The 18,845-nt window shown below is 30.0% G+C and overlaps 3 protein-coding genes across 4 annotated transcripts in view; all 3 read right to left on the bottom strand.

Moving 5' to 3' along the window:
- The window catches only part of LOC123300102 (frizzled-4-like), a 32,849-nt gene extending 25,291 nt beyond the window's left edge, over nt 1–7,558 (bottom strand). Inside the window, exon 1 of the mRNA XM_044882574.1 lies at nt 7,461–7,558. The gene's annotated coding sequence lies outside the window, so the exon portion shown is untranslated. The remainder of the gene's footprint in view (nt 1–7,460) is intronic.
- Nucleotides 7,559–10,005: 2,447 nt separating this feature from the next.
- Nucleotides 10,006–13,110, bottom strand: LOC123301541 (nucleoporin NUP100/NSP100-like). Its single transcript, XM_044884316.1, has 4 exons — nt 12,891–13,110; nt 12,544–12,791; nt 11,477–12,062; nt 10,006–11,377 (listed from the first exon to the last, which is right to left on the bottom strand). The coding sequence occupies exons 1-4, from the start codon at nt 12,982–12,984 to the stop codon at nt 10,662–10,664; spliced, it is 1,644 nt and encodes a 547-aa protein (XP_044740251.1). The 5' UTR covers nt 12,985–13,110; the 3' UTR covers nt 10,006–10,661.
- Nucleotides 13,111–14,043: 933 nt separating this feature from the next.
- On the bottom strand, nt 14,044–16,663 carry LOC123301542 (26S proteasome non-ATPase regulatory subunit 4). Of its 2 annotated transcripts, none has more exons than XM_044884317.1 (7): nt 16,547–16,663; nt 16,238–16,378; nt 15,996–16,107; nt 15,716–15,863; nt 15,003–15,548; nt 14,607–14,720; nt 14,044–14,231 (listed from the first exon to the last, which is right to left on the bottom strand). In XM_044884317.1, exons 1-7 carry the CDS (start codon nt 16,570–16,572, stop codon nt 14,077–14,079), a joined length of 1,242 nt encoding a protein of 413 aa, XP_044740252.1. In that variant the 5' UTR covers nt 16,573–16,663; the 3' UTR covers nt 14,044–14,076. The 2 variants fall into 2 exon arrangements, with proteins under 2 accessions (XP_044740252.1, XP_044740254.1); XM_044884319.1 differs by having other exon boundaries at nt 15,003–15,545.
- Nucleotides 16,664–18,845: the final 2,182 nt, after the last annotated feature.

Genomic DNA, 18,845 nt, shown 5'->3' with positions numbered 1-18,845 from the left:
TAAAAGTACTTCACTTATTTCATTTCCATTACAGTATGGAAAATGCAAACCTATACTGGGTTTTTACATCTTCGATAAAATAATCTGTTATTTACAACATCAATATACCATGACATCAGTAGCATTTACGATTCTCTCAAAAACTATCAAAGACAGAGAGTTAAAAATTTATAGGTAGCTATAAATAGTGAGTCTTTTGATTCTAATTTTATACTAAACCCATCCGATAAATTTTTGATTAAAAATTCTTTCAAATCATGTAGATTCTAACAAACAAAATTCCTATCAAAGTTTTAGAAACTTTCGTGGAGCACATAAGTGACAGCTATCGAAAAACTGACACCACAACTGAAAAAATGACCCAAAATTAGTGGGTTTCAAAAAAAATTCCAATCAAATCGAATCAAAGTCTGTGCTAACAAAAACATCGAATTTTTTAACTTTATGACGTCATCAGAATCCAAAAAATTCAATTTTGCTGTATCACATCTAAATTTTATCCAATTTTAATAAACAAAGTATGTAATCCGACTAAATTTGGGTCATAATTTTCAAATTTGTGGTTAATATTAACCTATCTCTAATGGATTCAACAATGTGGAGCCCTGCTCCTGGAATTAAGCACATATGTGATAGCTAGCGAAAAACTGACATCACAGCTGAAAAGAATGACCCAAAATTAGTGGGTTTCAAAAAAAATTCCAATAAGATCGGATAAAAATTGCCTGTGTTATCAAAAAAATCGAATTTTTACTTTATGACGTCATCAAAATCCAAAAAATTTAATTTTGCTCTATCACATCCAAATTTTATCCAATTTTGATAAACCAAGTATGTAATCCTACTAAATTTGGGCCATACTTTTCAAATTTATGGTCAAAATTAATCTAGCTCTATTAGGTTTCAAGACTGTGGAAGTCTGGTCCTGGAATTAGACACATATGTGATAGCTAGCGAAAAACTGACATCACAGCTGAAAAGAATGACCCAAAATTAGTGGGTTTCAAAAAAAATTCCAAGAAGATCGGATAACAATTGCCTGTGTTATCAAAAAATTCGAATTTTTGAACTTTATGACGTCATCAGAATCCAAAAAATTTTATTATGCTCTATCACATCCAAATTTTATCCAATTTTGATAGACCAAGTATGTGATCCTACTAAATTTGGGCCATAATTTTCAAATTTATGATCAAAATTACCCTAGCTCTATAAGATTTCAAGAATGTGGACGCCTGCTTCCGGAATTAAGCACATAAGTGCTATCTAGCGAAAAACTGGCATCACAGTTGAAAAGAATGACCCAAAATTAGTTGGTTTAAAAAAAAATTCCAATAAGATCGGATAAAAATTGCCTGGTTATCAAAAAAATCGAATTTTTGAACTTTATGACGTCATCAGAATCCAAAAAATTTAATTTTGCTCTATCACATCCAAATTTTATCCAATTTTGATAAACAAAGTATGTAATCCTACTAAATTTGGGCCATACTTTTCAAATTTATGGTCAAAATTAATCTAGCTCTATTAGGTTTTAAGATTATGGAGGTCTGGTCCTGGAATTAGGCACATATGTGATAGCTAGCGAAAAACTGACATCACAGCTGAAAAGAATGACCCAAAATTAGTTGGTTTCAAAAAAAATTCCAAAAAGATCGGATAACAATTGCCTGTGTTATCAAAAAAATCGAATTTTTGAACTTTATGACGTCATCAGAATCCAAAAAATTTTATTTTGCTCTATCACATCCAAATTTTATTCAATTTTGATAAACCAAGTATGTAATCCTACTAAATTTGGGCCATAATTTTCAAATTTATGATCAAAATTACCCTAGCTCTATAAGATTTCAAGAATGTGGACGCCTGGTTCCGGAATTAAGCACATATGTGATAGCTAGCGGAAAACGGACATCGTAGCTGAAAAGAATGACCCAAAATTAGTGGGTTTCAAAAAAAATTCCAATCAGATCGGATCAAATTTGCCTGTATTATCAAAAAAATCGAATTTTTTAACTTTATGTAAATTAATGAGCGCCTTTTACATGATTCTTAACTAACTTTTTGTTTTGCGTATAAACCATACGTTTAGTTTTGCGCCGGTGGCGGGTGCCTCCTTTGCCACTAAGTTATTTTCTCGAAATCTTTAGGCACTAATATTTCAAAAAATATGGAAGGTATATATCGAAAAATTTTACCCTTAATTTTCGTCTAATTTTCAAAAGTCTCAAATATTATCATACACTCATTTTTTTGGGAATGTACGTACGCTCTTAAGGATATATTTCCTAATATATTTAATTAAATCCATGGTCGTATAATAATTATTATTATTCTTATCAAAAAACGAATATGAGTTTATACCTATTCGCTCCGAGCGTGAATTTCGTTTCCATGACAACGATACACTACTTTAATTATAGAATTAATGGATGCATATATAATTGTGTGGATTGCATTGAAAACTTACATTTAAAATTTAATATTCTTGTTTCACAAATTTAAATAAATAATTACGATAATTAACATTTGAAAAATAATATTTGTACAATTTGATTTCTTATTTTCCCAATTTTAAATGCATTAAGTTTAATTAATTAGTGTTTTTCAATCATTTTAATTTGACAGTTTCTATATCATTAACATGTAAATAATTGCAAATTAGTCATAACAGCCCACTTTATCTCCAAAATTTTTCACTTAAAGCGCTGGCATCGATTTTATTATCCCTACCATGACTACGCACACAACGAATAACCAATGAGTACAATATTATATAGCTATATTACAAATCGTATACAAAACTAATTGATTAAATTTCTATTATAAAATTTTATTTTATTTTTTATATTTATTAAGAATAATACTACTCAAAAATAAAAAAGTAAAAAAACTTTACTGATTATGTGTGCATCGTAACCAATTTCATTATATGAATCAATATTATTTTCTACATTATAAGACGTATATTATATATTGTGAAGCGTATTTATACAGTGTGATCATATCAAAAGTATCCATCCTTAATAGGGTATCAATACATAGTGTAGCGAGAAAGCGGGAAGGAATTATCGAATATTTACAAATATACCTAAGTGGGGTATCAAATAAAAGAGCATGACGTGTACATTACAAAACTGTTATCCCACGCAAGGAAATGTGGAGGGAGGGGTGCAAGTGGGGATGTTGCCCAGCAAAGCGGGTAGTTCACAGCTAGTTCTACTATATATTTGAAAAAGTACTTCAAAATGTTGATTTTGCTAATAAAAAGCCACCATAAATTTATTTCGGAAAAATACACACGCTTTCTTGCCAAAAGCTTAAATAAAATTTTAAACCTTTTTTAAACTGTCAAAAACGCAGACATCCAATTTGATGACGTAATATCGGCATGATTATACGAAAAAACTCAAATAAGTTTGACAGATATATTCATAGACATCTGATTATAATAAATATAAATACTTATTATCTATGGATATATTATACACAAATGTCTATACTGAACTAACTGATAGTCTATGGCTCATACCGATATAACATCACATCAGGGCTTGCCCGCGTTTTAGGTCACGTGATATACAGTTTAAAAATTACGATTTTTAATTTTATTATTATAAAAGAAAAATGTGCTTTTATGACTGGAAATCGGAATATTTAAGTATATTTTTACATAAATTTTAACTTTTTTCAAATTTTATAATTTATTTTTCACTACCGAAAGTACCCTATTACTCTTAATAACTCTTGACCAGATATGATTATTGTTTTGAGTAAAAACACGTCGATTTAGAGTTTATCGAGGGGAAAGTTCAAAAATGGTACTTAGATAGTTTTAAGTTTCATCCCTTCGCCTCTGGCCAGATCAACTTTGAAATTTCAAATGGCACTTCCTATTTTGTGATACCTCATTTGAAAGGACATAAAATTTTCTCTTTAAGCATGATAAAAACATGAAACTGATTGATAAGATTCTTAAGAAAAACTACACAGAATATAGAGGGTACGAACTCAATCTTCTGGGAAGTCTATTTTAAGAACCAATCGATCGATTTCATTTTTATTATGATTAAAGAGATAATTTTATGCCCTTTCAAATGAGGTATCACAAAGTATAGGAAGTACTATTTGAAATTTCAAAGTTGGGATTTGTGGGGGTGAAGGAATGAAACCTAAAATTCTCTAGGTACCATTTTTGAACTTCCTCCTCGATATCTAAATCGACATCAAGTCAAGAGTTATTTAAGGTGGATACTTTTGAAATAATCGCACTGTATACCTATACTACCTATATATATATATATATATTCATTTAAAAAATATATCCACCACGCATCATTTAAAAATTTGCTGCGGATGAACATTTCCAAAGGCATAAGGTGTAAAAAAATATAAATTCGGAGAAACAAAACCGGTCATTAATGTTTGATTTTTACTACACATACAAGCGTATATAATACATATATGTATATTGACTAGATATATATATGTATAATACTTATTATAGTGTTATTTTGAAGTTATTTTTTATTTTTTGAATTAAAAAACATAGGATTTTTATGATGATAAAGAAATAACATATTCTCGTTTCTGCATCAGAGAGGGTTGAAAAGTAGTATATCAAAAAATTTGTTTTCCCATTTTTCGGGCTCTTAATATTGGGTACATGCCTAATCAAAAACATTCTGTGAATATTTATTTTCATACTTAAGATGGGCAGAAACATGAGTATATCGAGAAGGGAATAGTTCAAGGTAGCTACCCTCTAAGGCCCGACTCATATTTGATTTTTTTTTTCTAGATCTCAATTTCCTGTATCTATCTGTCTGTTTATCACTCAACTACTCCTAAGCGAACTGAACCGATTTAGATGAAATTATGTGTATATGTGTTTTAGTGGGTCCTTGGAAATACAAGTTCCCGTGTATTAAAGATTTTATTTCATTCGAATAAGAATTTCACTAAAAAGAACTATATAGGTCTAATATTTTATAAATCCGTTCTCTATATATTTCGTCGGTAAAAAAAGAAACATAATTATACATATCATATGGGTATATTACTTATACATTATGTACCTGTACAGAGTGGAACTCCGATTCAATTTGATGTGGACAAAATCGAAAATCAAAATTAACATTTGAAATCAGGTAGTGTTTAAAATAAATTTTTGAACTTTTATTTCTTTTAAATCATTCTTTTCCCAACATGGCCAATAGAAAACAAGGCACACAAGCAAAAACTCACTTCAGAATAAAATGATTTAAAAATTATTTTTGTTCTGTCTAAGAGGGATAGTTTTCCACCATTTTTTTTTATGTTTTCCATCCAAAGATAAGTTTTCAACAAATTTTTAAGTTTTTATATTCTCCTGATTCCAAAAGAGCTGCTTTTAAACATTTCTCTTTGAAGTATGGGTGACTTTGAATTGTTCCCAAGTAATTCAACGTAGAAGTTAGTCTAGTCATAATACCAAAAAAATAATAAGTATATGAACTTTGGAATTCGACTGAGAGATTTTTGTATAAAGCATTTTTATGTCAATTATTCGAGTAAAGTTTTTTTGGCTTAACTTTATAGCTACATAAACTCTAAGGAAAACCTTTTAAAAAGATAGAAAAGCGAGAAAAAGTAATTTTTGGGATTCCTCAAAAACGATTTAAAATTTTTGTCTTTTTTGTCTTTGTGAGGAGGATATCCCGTAGGTACATATTCTGGTATAGCTATAATATAAAGAAAAATATTATAGGTAAGTATTTTAAAGTTAAAATGAGATAACTAATACAAATATTAATTTTACGAAGTGAAATACAAGAACTAATAGGAAGAAATCATTTTATAAACTTCAAGCTTCAATTCTACAACTACAGGCTATACAGGTACCTTTAAGACATCTAAAAAATATGTACGATTCTATTATCATTTATACATTGAAAGTTGAAAATAAGTTACAAATAATTTCAACTCTAAATCTAAAATTGTCTTGGTGCTTGACCTTAAAACTGCATAAAAAATAATTTGGTAAGCGTCAAACCGGAGCTAGCTGCTCAATTTGTGCAGAATCATACGTTGACCGAACCGTTGCGTTCCTAAGTTTGAGAACCCTGTCTTATAGCATACAGCATGGTTTTTTATAGAATCGTAACACAAACATTTTGTACACTATAAAAGTTTAATATAATATGAACAAACTATACAATAAGAATAAAAAAACTCTTGAGCACAAAAGTTCCATCACTAAGGTGATATTTCCCGCTCAATTAGATTTTTTTTTAATATGGAATTTTAGTTCTCTCAGGTTTTCAACACCTTAAATATTTACATAAAAGAACCTGGGATAGCCTGTTGCCATTGCTAAAATGCACTTCTTCATCATTTACTCAATTCACATACAAATTTTGAGGGGCTGAAGGGGTGCTCAACTTGATGGAGTTGTACAAATACAAAAAAGGCTTTATAGAAATTGAAACTCCGAAAAGGCACTTTCTTGGGGTGTACAAAGACTTAAAAACCGAAAAATAAATTGTTTACATTCAAAGAAAACAGCAGTTTGGAACTTGATACTTCCCAAAAAGCACTTCTTTCCCTAGCTCAATTTATAGGAATTCTAGAAATGATCAAGGCCATAAATCGTCGAAAAAAACGGTTTTCCTCTGGTAATGCCCTCCAAAATCTTTTTAAATCAACCACCGCCTTCGTAACATCAATCCCCTTAATCATTTTATTCGATCAAATCAAGGTTGCTGGGGGAACCTAATCGCTCGGAAAACAAATATCCCCTATATATGCGAAACATTCTCAAAATCTAGTAGGGATCAGTGATCTTAAAATGTATTTATAACCCACTCCAATTCATTCCCGTTGACCTTCGATATAGTGCATAAGCCTATATTTTCGGGGGAAATATAACTAAAAATCAACATTTATTAAATAATAATAATAATAAATTTTTTAAAAACAAGAATGTATAAATATAAATTGTATACTAAATAATATTTTCATCTTTATCTTTTAAAAATATTTTAAGATTATTTTTTATTATAAACAATAATAATAATCTCTTTATTCCAAATATGACATAATGAATATATAAAATAATATACCTAACAGTATTATATTATTATATAGATAGTTTGTATATATTATCGTAGAATAATAACGATTTTGAAAAATTATGCTCATATTGCGAGCTTTTGTAAATCCTAACCAACAATCCTAAAGGGTATGATGATTAAAATCCAAAACACTTTTTAGTTATGGTGGTTGGATGACAATAATCCCTGTGTAAACCTCTGTCAAAAATGTGTTTTTCAAAAATATTTAATGACTGTCTGTTTTACAGTTTTCGACTGTTCTCAATTTGGATAAAATTTCGCATACAGATAGTATTTAGCATAATAAATCTAATTAAATAGGTATCATCATAAACAATCAATTATAATCTGTGCAAAAACACTTACAAAATAATAATTGCTTGTCAAGCCTCGAGCGTCGTAATCATAGAATAATCTTGATCTTGGTCGTAACTTTCAACTTTCTTGCGAAAAATTCAAACACATGGCACTACTAACAAAATAACTTTATAATGACATTTGACATTACGAATAGAAGTGCCATCTCATAGATTGTTTTGATACCATATCTATGATACAAATCAAGAAGACTAGAAAGGAGAGTTAATTCTGGATTTTGAGTGGACCCATATACGTTCATCCTCATAATATGTATAAAGTCAAGCATGGTCGTGAGATAAAATCAGCGCTGCCAAATTCATATAAGCAAACTTACAAATGCCGGACGTATATGGGCAAATCGAATGAATTACCCGAGATTCAGAGATAACTCTCCGTCTTTTTTAGTTTTCTTGGTACAAATAAATAGGTAATGGTATCACATCTAGGGACGATTTATGGATTGTAGAGGTAAAAGAGCACAATCTCTGTGAAATGTGATCACCAAATAGCCTTAAATTAAGAAAGCGTTGCTGTACTAGTTACATTTACATATACACACAGTTCAGTTCAGATCAAACCCTCCGCTACACTTACGCCATTTTAGCCATTTTATTTAATCGTATTTTGTGGACACTTTTTGAGTCAAATAGCCAAAACAGATTGAGCTCCTTTACCTCTACACTCCATAAGACGGGGGGAAAACTAAACGAGCGAATTCGATCTCCCAAACAGAACATAGAATGATTTTAGACAGGTGCTTAACTAACTTGAATAATATGAACGAAGTATATAAACATAATAAGTATTAAAGGTAAGGTATATAAAAATATAATACGTTTCTTTTGATTATAGATTACAAATGTAAGAAGAGTATAGAAGTATATAATTATGGGCTTATTAGGTATGGTTGGCCTGCCTAATTTTCACAGCACCTTTTGTACAACATATCATAAATAATATACATTTCTTTTATGATTTAACTTTTATTGAATTTACTGTACCTCAATTCTCAATACCTGTATGGTGTATCAAATATACTACAAATTTGATTTAATATAAGATGATCCCGGTTTAAATACCTAAACTGAAAACATATTTTACGAACAAAAAATAAGCAACAATTTTTTTAAGGAAGTTTGATTGAAAACACATCGCTCAGGAGATATCAACTTGCTGTGTTATAGAACCATCAAAGATAATTACATATTTATTTCTAAAAAAAACCCTTTTCCTGATAGTCACTCTTAGTGACTGTGGTGTCACACACACATGACTGATGTTCCCATATAGTACTGATTTACTTTTAAAATTTTGTTATAACTCTAACGGCTTACAAAATGAGTCCTACACGGACCCAAGACCCAATTCACCTATGTTGCACATTTACAAGCTCAATCTCACTTTTTACGTCCTGAGCACTCTATAAAAATGTTAGGTTGATATCTCTTTTCGTTTTTAAGTTATCGTGTCCACAGACAGACGAACGGAGATCGAAAATGGACTAATTAGGCGATTTTATGAACACTCATAGCAAAATTTTGTTCTTAGCATCAATATTTTTACAAATTTGAGACTAAACTTAGTATACCTTAATATATTTCATATACACATGGTATAAAAATACAGTAGTCATAATCAAGGTTTTTCGTTTTTTTAATATTTATTTATAAAATCTTTGCTTTACAGTAACGAAAATTAATTATTAATATTAATCAAAATTATTCATGATTAATTAAAAAATTGATTAATTTAATTTTTTTTTAAACAATTTTTTAATCATAATATCCTTGTAATTATCATTCTATGCTATACCCTTCTGCAGTGCGATACCCTTGGCTAAACACAGGCTAGAGAATAATATATAATATCAATAGTAATTCAGTTTATTTTTATTTATAGGCAATTGTATTACAGATGTGCTATACAAATTACGTATAAAACAAAATTCGATCAATTCAAGGTGTCAATCAAAACGTATTAACGGGAATATGATCTTATCGTTATCGACTTTGTTGAGGTGTCAATCGAAGCTAAGTAATGGCATTATGATCCCAAAATAATTTTTACATTCAGTCCAGTCGTTTTAAGCCGGTCGAATTTTTTTTTTATAACTATTTATTATGTTGGAAAGTTATTCGTGTGGACCTCAAGAATCGTAACGGACCTACCCACGGCTTGTTATAAATGGCAAAGATAAAGTCACCTCTTAATCCATTAACAAAGATTGGACATTCGTAATAAAGACACAAATATTAATTTTCTATAAGATTTTATTTAAAAAAATAAATTTTTTTTTTTGTTTTATTTTATAAAATTATTTTGAATATTTTGAATGGAAACTAGCCTTTATTCCTAAAATCAAATGCCAATCATTTTCATTCTATAATCTATATCATTAAAAAAGTTATCTACGTTATTAACAAAAAAAATTCAAAGTTTCAGATCAATATTTAAAAGCAATTTCGTTATTAAATAAAAACAATATTTACATTAATTTATAAATAATCAAAACAATATTTACATCATCCTTTTTTCTAAACAGATACGATTTTGTCAGCTTAATCATGTTTACTGAATGCATTTTACGATAGAATAAGCATTGGAAAGTGTTCTGCCAAACTAAAGTATGCAAATGGATACCATAAGGCCCCCAAAAAATATTAACCTAAGGTGCCTAAATAATATCAAGGACCTAAAAATGGTTAACGAATTTTTTTTGTTTTCCACACAGTTCACTTGCAAATTTCACTACTTTTTAGTTAAAATCGAAATACTTTTCAGTCCCCTAAAAGACGGAAACGAAAAAATGAAACATGCAAATTTGTCACTATCTTACGATCTAAATCGGTCTGTCAATGAAAATTTCTGCGTCCTTTAGGAATATTTGAAAGAAACATTAACATGTTCAATAAAATCAAACGGAATATAATAGGTCTAGAGCTGGTATACAATTTGACAACCAATCTTGAGATTATTATCAAGGTCGTGGTTAAAATTTTTCGAGTGATCTAAAGGAGAACTCTTCCGTTATAATCTTGACAGCAATTCCTGAAATTTCGGAGCTTAATAAAATGAGTAACTAAAATGTGCACTGGCTCTAAGCCTATAAACAGAGACAAACGAGCAACGAAATAAGATATCTACGGAAACTAGCGAAATAGATTTTGCTAATTAGAATTCCAAATAAACCCTCGCTAACTTATGAATTTATGATGCATAACAAAGAGATGATGGTGGGGGTAAAATGGGTATACATCCAAATTCAAAACGTTCACTTTGAAATGCTTTTATATCTGTTTCTGATAGATCTTCAATTTTCGAATAAATTTGAACATTATCAGAACTTTCTTGTTTTATTTGCGAATTCGTAGAATTTACACCATTACCAAACACTGATGATGGTTGATTGCTGATAAAAGGATTTACCAATTGTTTTGAATTATCCACAACATTTTGTGTACTAAATACATTTTGTAATGGTGCCATTGAACTGTTAACAAAAATATTATCGTTTTTTGTTGGATTTTGAGCGAAAACACTGTTTTGTTGTGATTGAAATGTGTTAAATTGATTTGATCCAAAAACATTATTTGCTAAAGGACTATTAGCTGGTTGATTACCACCGAAAACATTCGTATTTTGAGCAAGTGGTGTATTTGAGCTAAATATATTTGTATTTTGTGCTAACGGGCTATTTGTTGCTCCAAATACATTTGTTGTTCCATTACTTGATGTTCCACTATTTGTGGATCCAAATACATTTGTTGTTCCATTATTTGATGTTCCACTATTTGTGGATCCAAATACATTTGTTGATCCATTATTTGATGTTCCACTATTTGTGGATCCAAATACATTCGTTGTTCCATTATTGGCTGAGCCACTAGTTGTTGATCCAAACATATTTGTCGTTGCATTACTGGCTATAAAATTAATTGAAATTAAATGAGAAACGTTTTAAAATAAATTCAACAATTTTTCTAAGTTTTATGAATCAAGAAAAGAGCAAAATGAGCTATTACCATTATTAGTTGCTCCAAAAACATTTGTTGTTCCATTACTGATTGTACCACCATTTGATGAACCAAATACATTTGTAGTTCCATTATTTGTTGATCCGAACGCATTACTCGCCGTTCCAAACACATTTGTGTTTTCAGGTTTTGGATTAGCTTGTCCAAAAACGTTATTTGTGGATGTTGTATTTTGAGTATTCGTATTAAATATACTATTGGATTGATTCGTTGCTGTTTGGAAGACATTATTTGTTTGAGAATTATATGGAAATGATTGATTAATAGCTCCGCTGAAAACATTATTCGATTGTTGTTGATTTGCTCCACCAAATATCGATTGATTACGATTTGGTTGGATTGTTTGTGAATTTGCTTGATTAAATATCGAATTCGTGTTAGTAAAATTTTGTGTGGGTGCATTATTTGCTTGATTTATTACTGGTGTATTATTTCCAAAATTTGGTGGGGTAGTTTTAGCGGTATCTGTTGTGCTGTATAAATTTTTTATGGTGTCGATTAATTCGCGTGTTGGTGTTTGATAATATGTAAATTTTCGTTTAGCTTCTTGTACCATTTGTGTATATAGTTGAATCTGAAATTAAAATTCGTTGCTATAGTTTAGTCAAAAACCAGATACAGGGTGTCTTTTTTAAGTTGACATATGCTTGAAACTCAAAAGTCAAGTAACTCCATCTCCTCATGACAAAAGCTGGGCAGTGACAAAGAAGATGGGACATTGTCTCCTCCTCGTCACCACTGTGACAGCTCCTGCAGTAGTCGTGATACACTGCCAGGCCTAAGAGTTCAGCATGCTTACCGCCCAGCCAATGTCCTGTGATAGCCGCAACAACTTTGCGAACAGAGGCCCTTGGAAGAGATATGAGAACTTCGGAACGCCTGCGATCGGAAAACCGTGTAAGTGCATTTTTATTGTCACGGGCCCCCGGCTTATTTCTATTTATTTAAACAATATTTTAAAATAATTTATCGCCTTTATGGAATAATATTTTGGCTAACATTTAATAAATCCTTATTGGAGACTAAAATTGTTATCTTATTAACGTGCTACTTACAACTGCATCACTATTTCCCTGTTTTTGTGCATTATATATCATCCATCGAATTTCTTCAAATGAATGATCTTCAAATGTTGGAAAATTTGCTTTTCCCTTAAACGGTCCATAACACGATAACAGCCATTGTTTACCCTGTTCAGCGGCATTCATATCAGTAATTATCGAACGTATTTGAATTGCAATTTCATTTTGTGGACTATTTGTAACCACATTCTGTTGTGGTTGTCGAACAGGGGCTGCAGAACCTATGCAAAATTTTGTATCCATTTTTTATAAGTATAAAAATCAACTCTCAAAAATCAAGTATATAAAATAAGGTTTTTTGACATAAATTTTATACGTACTTTGATAATTATATTGACTGTTGTATGCATGTTCATTCCTGCAGGTATTACCAAAACGGCAATTACCTTGTTGAAAATATCGACAAATTACCATAGTATTCAATGATATGTTAATGTTTTTCAAATATATTATAATCTGTTAACTGTTTTGAAATGTTATTTTAATTTGAAAGTTTTTTATGACTTATCTGTCATTAGCACGAGTGCACGATGGAAACTTCGGTACAGCCGGTGAGTTAAAACTCTATATATGTGAGTAAGATCGGTCGCCATTTTTATGCCAATGTAAAATAGACAAAATGTTTTAAGTACTATTTTTGAGAGAAGTTTTTTTTTAATATTAATAATTTAATTTTTACATCAACAGTATTTGTTACTATAGCGGTAATAGTAATACACACTCAGTCAAAATTTCGGCTGTCTTACTATTGCGGTTTATAAGATACAACCCGCTGACAGCGAAGTCTTAGTAAATAGTAACAAGGTTCTGTTGGTTACTCTTCATGTATGGAGCCCTAAAAACGAATTCTCAAAAAATACAAAAAGGAGGTACTTTTAACAATTGGTTGAATATTTTCATCTGAAAGCTTATGTAAAGATTTTACGGCTGATTTTCATCTAGTCGTCAAATCAGCTGGGTTTTTTTAGATCTTCTTTATCATATATATTCCGAACATAAAGGTAACCAAAATTTTTGCGTACGCATACAGTCGATACCCAAAATCGGATTTGGATCTAAAAAACCATTGTCTAAACGTAATTTAAGTCCCAAAATACATAAAAATCCACTTAAAATACTTACCTTGACCTATTGCCACGTCCGCCACGGATATCCTTTACTATAAAGACACGGACGTAAATGCATTCAAAACTGGTTAATTTAAAATAATTTAACTTTTCTATGAACACGGTCAATTGATTGTTTTCACTCGTTCGTTGGAAAAAATAATGATTTTTCATAAGTGTTAAAAAAAAGGACAAAGGGTTGAACAAATTTGGACCATTAGGATTAATAATTTTACTCAAAATAAATATTTTTTAATTAAGTTTTATTAAATTTGAATATAAAGCATAATCAAATACAAGAAATAAATTTATCAATTTATTAATAATATTAAATTATACATAATGAATTGATTATTTAAAAAAAAAAAATATTGATAAATATACGGTTCAATTGTTGTGTCTATTTTTTTTCATCCTCTTTCTTTTTAGGTTTTACTTCAGTATCTTTACTACTTGTACTTTTAGTATCTTTAGAGGCAGCTCCATCTTTAGAAGGTGTTTCCTTTTTTAAACTTCCAACAGCTTGACGTATTGCTTCTGATTGTGGATCAACACCTAAAAATTATACGTAATTTATTATTATATAAAAATTAGGGAGGAATGTACTTTTCGATTTATGAAAAGGTTTAGCTAATACAATAAGGAGGTTTTCGCTTTGGAAAAATTTGGGTATTCCAACTTTTGAGAGTTCGTCAGGAACAATATACTAAAAGTTATGAATAATCAGATATTCCGCGTGAAAAAAAATTAAAATTTTTCTGATGAGATTGAAGTGAAAGCAAGAGAGGCACAAGGTTCGATTTCTAAAGTATTTGTAATTTTATAATTTCGTTAGTCACTTTCAAAAAAGCAAATATTATGATGAACATTTTTGTACGCATAAATCTTTCTGGATAAATACTTACTAATTAATTATATGATTTTACAAACCTGGTAAATTTTCCAAAACACTTTGTAAAAATGCAGGGTCATTCATAACCTCTGAATAGTCATCAATTTGATCTACTTCCATTGGTTCTTTCTTTGTTTCAGTCGACATTTCTTCTGTGAAAATCAATCAAAACAATATTTTAACAATTTATTCTATTTCTCTAAATTGAATCAAAAATACAAGAAAGGTAAAACGAATTATATTTTACTTTTAATGGAAGAAGAAATTAATACAACTTTTTATAAAAAAAATAAGGTCTAATGAGGAAAAGGGAAAAAAAGGCAGTGTTTTATAACTCGGGAGACTTTTTTTGATACGTATTTTTGTTTTTTGAACAATGCCAGTTTTATAATCTCTCCTTAAATTTTATTATCTTACGTGCATCAGAAACTTACGTGCATCTTGCATAGACATTTGCATAGCAAAAGCAATTTGTTCTTCTTCAGTCATATTCGCAAAATCAACATCAGCAGCGGCGGCAGCAGCTGGTTTTGTTGCAGCTTCACCAACTGGTTTCATTTCAGCATCATTTTGTGCCATAGACATAGCTAAAGCCCGCTCTAACATTGCTTCTTCACTGGCTGTTTCCTCCTTAATCGCTGTTTTCATAACATCTGAGCCACCATCAGCTGTTGCAGCCGATGCAGCTTGTGCACGACGTGCCTCATCTTCTTGCCGTTGACGTTGTTCTTCCATCGATACACGTAATGCTAACGCTAATTCTGGATCTTCGTTTGGATCAACACCAAATTCAAAGCCAGATGTTCCAAGACCTGCACCACCCGTACCATCTTCGCCTTGGATGATTGGTGATGATATTAAGGCATCCGATAAATGTGGACCAGGTGGTACTGTGACTAAATGACTACTAGTACCATCTTTACCATTTAGTGTGTTCACAAATGCGGTTAATAGTTCAGTATTTTTTTGCTCCTCCCCTACTTAAAATTTTGAAACTTAGATGCAAAATCAATTTAAATTTATTATTATTTTAGAGTTCCATATCACAGTCTTTTGACTGTTTTTGTGACTGCTTCATTTTCTACCTTTCAAAATGCTATGATATAGAACTCCAAAAGAGTCCAACTTGTAGGTTTTTTAAACTTACCAAAACTGATAATATCAACATTGACTTTTTCTTTTTTCAAACGTTTTGCTAATTTTACTAATTCTTTTTCATCCACATTTATTGGGCTACCCACAAACACAACGATACGCATTTTATGATTTTTTCCTTGACGATGTTTTAAAGCTAACTAAAATAAATAAATTTTTTTAAGTTAATGACTCAATTTTTAATTATTAATAATTATTTGTTCAGACATTTTTATAAGCTTTTTTTCGAAATATAAGCGCCAAGATGATCGCCCTAAATTATTAATACTTACATGAGCAATACGAATTCCGGTATGTAAATTAATATCGCCATCAGGTTGGACTTGGTGCAATTTGGATAAAATACGTCCTACATCACTTGTTAAGGTGGCCAAAACTTCCACACTAGAAATAAATATTACAGTAAATACTTAAAATATCTATTATTTACGATAAAAGGGCCTTATTTTATCTCTCTTGCGTTTAGGAAAACATTTGACGCAAATTTATCTATAAGACAAGGAACTTCACTTACTTGGCTAATGTTAATAACCCAACATTATTTTCAGGATTTGATCGGGTTTTCGAATGACAAACTAAATTCACTGCATCTTGTTGTGCTTGAAGTCTTGTGGGTAAAAAATCACCATTTCTCATATAATCGCTATTATCAACGCTAGAATATAAAAACATTTTTTTTTAGGTTACATATATACATAACAAATGCTTTGTCATCGTTAAAAGTCTATCAGCATAAAGAATGTATTTTTTTTAAATAAAAAATTAAAAAAATTATATGTTATTAAGAATATTGAAACTAATATATAGTTTTTTAAAAATTTACCATATCATAGTACTTTCCAGGACCATTTTTAAAAAAGAATTTCTAAAATACCACTTTCACAATCAAATTACAAAATCATACAACTTGTCAAAATGATGTTAATACATTACTACCTTCTCTTCTCAATACTACCAACTTTTTATTCTAAAATTCAATTCATGTTTTGCCTCAAATAGAAAATTTTTAAAATTTCATTTTAATTTTTTTCATAATTAATAATTTTAAATTATTTTTTTAATGTATTTGAATTATGTTAATATTTGTTATTTCCATATTTCATTGACAATCGGATAAATTTTATTTGTTTGTTTTTTCTTATTATTAGTTAAAGGTAGTATGGCAGTCGAGAGTTCACCCCAGATAACGATTTTTTAAAAGATTATTCGAAATGTCATAGTTATCTACGTTAAGAGAAAAAAAATTAGATTTTCTATCCTCCGGGTCACAGATTATCACTACATATTATAAAACAAAGTCGCTTCCCTATGTCCCTTTGTACGCTTAAATCTTTGAAACTACGCAACGGATTTTGATGCGGTTTTTTTTAATAGATAGAGTGATTCAAGAGGAAGGTTTTTATGTATAATACATCCATATTATAGTAGAGTAAGGGGTTGAAATAGGGGTTGAAAGGGATATGCTTCAAAAACTAAAAAAGTTGTGCATCGATTAAGCTCAAATATTGACACGATATACAACCAGCTTCAAAGATCTATTGTTTTTATCTACTTTTAACCTTCGGAGGGTAGAAAGGTGTAGCGAGAAAGTGGGAAGGAGGAAGGAATTATCGAATTTTTACAAATATACCTAAGTGGGGTATCAAATAAAAGAGCATGACGTGTACATTACAAAACTGTTATCCCACGCAAGGAAATGTGGAGGGAGGGGTGCAAGTGGGGATGTTGCCCAGCAAAGCGGGTAGTTCACAGCTAGTAGTTTTTAATTTAAAACAGATCTGCAACTCCCTGTAAAATTTTTACTATTTTCGTTCTCTGAAAGTGCCTTTCTCCAGGTGGCTCTACATGTTATATTCATGTAGGGTCATCTATTAGTTTTGATAATAATTTATCCATTTCAATGGTTGTTGGGGAAACAATATTTTATATATTTTTCAATAAATAAACAATACGTCTTTCAAAATTCGTTTGCATGTCATTAAAATTCGTTAAATTTCTTTGAGTGTATTCTCAATTGATTGTCTTTATTAACATTTTGTGGATTATTTGGATAGTGGAATTATTTAAGTATTTGGCCGTTTTCATTGTGTCCTTGTTCATTAACTATTGCTGGATTTGACTAGAGGGGTACGGCTTCGATACTGGTATACTACCTTAAGTGATAAGAAAAAGCAAGGATTAATACACGATTAATTTAATTAACCTACAAATGAAAGTAGCAAACGTTTTATTGTGCGAAGAGAATTAAATTGAAATGACTTCAGATATTGATGTAGAAAAACAAATAGAGATATTAACTACTAAATTTGATCCAAGAATACATCAGGATTCGAACATCATTCAGTGTTTTGGCAGAAAATATCAACAAATGACATTACAACTAATCCGATGAATTAATTTTATTTGATGGACAAGATTTGTATTATTTTGGAAGAATATTAACAATAATTGGTGAACTCTTTCACGAAATCAATAAGACGATGTCAACGAATGATAAAGAAACGATCATTAAATTTGGTGATGATTTGAATACAAAACGTGAGCAAGATGCTTATGATAACAAAAAGAAAATTAGCAAAGATAAAATGAAAACACGTTTTAAAATAAATGAAATTTTAGATAATATTACATATGAAATGGATTATTTGAAAGAAATCGAACAAGAAAAAATATTAATTAAAAAACAAGAATACGTGATGGATCATATTGTAATAATAATTGGTCAATATCAAAGAGATTTGGATGGCGCTCATCATGAATTAATTCACTTCGTGATGATTTACCTGCACCAAGACCCACAAATATACGTATAAAGAAATCGAACATCAAAAAATAAATAAAAATCAAGACTACGTAATGGATCATATTGTAGAAATAATTGGTCAATATCAAAGAGATTTGAATGATGCTCATCATGAATTAATTCACTTCGTGGTGATTTGTCTGCACCAAGACCCTTGAAATATAAGTATTTAGAAGCCAGTGTGTCAGCAAAAATAGCAAGATCTATTATCAAACGAATAAAGAATATACAAACATAAAATTTATCTTTCTTATACACATTGTATGTACGTAAGAACTCTTATCATATTCAAGGATGTACGAGCCCAAATGTATAATCA

Source organism: Chrysoperla carnea, chromosome 5, assembly GCF_905475395.1.
Source record: "Chrysoperla carnea chromosome 5, inChrCarn1.1, whole genome shotgun sequence".
Taxonomy (NCBI): Eukaryota; Metazoa; Arthropoda; class Insecta; order Neuroptera; family Chrysopidae; genus Chrysoperla; species Chrysoperla carnea.
The sequence above is the reverse complement of the archived record's forward strand: the minus strand, read 5'-3'. Positions and strand labels throughout refer to the sequence as shown.

What these genes read in the sequence shown, in the direction of transcription:
- LOC123301541 (XM_044884316.1), bottom strand. Translation starts at nt 12,984, where the DNA reads ATGGTAATTTGTCGATATTTTCAACAAGGTAATTGCCGTTTTGGTAAT. An exon ending in AGGGAAATAGTGATGCAGTT is followed by an intron (nt 12,063 to 12,543) that starts GTAAGTAGCACG and finishes TTTTAATTTCAG; the next exon opens with ATTCAACTATATACACAAAT. An exon ending in TTTTGGAGCAACTAATAATG is followed by an intron (nt 11,378 to 11,476) that starts GTAATAGCTCAT and finishes TTAATTTTATAG; the next exon opens with CCAGTAATGCAACGACAAAT.
- LOC123301542 (XM_044884317.1), bottom strand. Translation starts at nt 16,572, where the DNA reads ATGGTCCTGGAAAGTACTATGATATG. An exon ending in CTGGAAAGTACTATGATATG is followed by an intron (nt 16,379 to 16,546) that starts GTAAATTTTTAA and finishes TTTATATTCTAG; the next exon opens with CGTTGATAATAGCGATTATA. An exon ending in AATGTCTATGCAAGATGCAC is followed by an intron (nt 14,721 to 15,002) that starts GTAAGTTTCTGA and finishes TGATTTTCACAG; the next exon opens with AAGAAATGTCGACTGAAACA.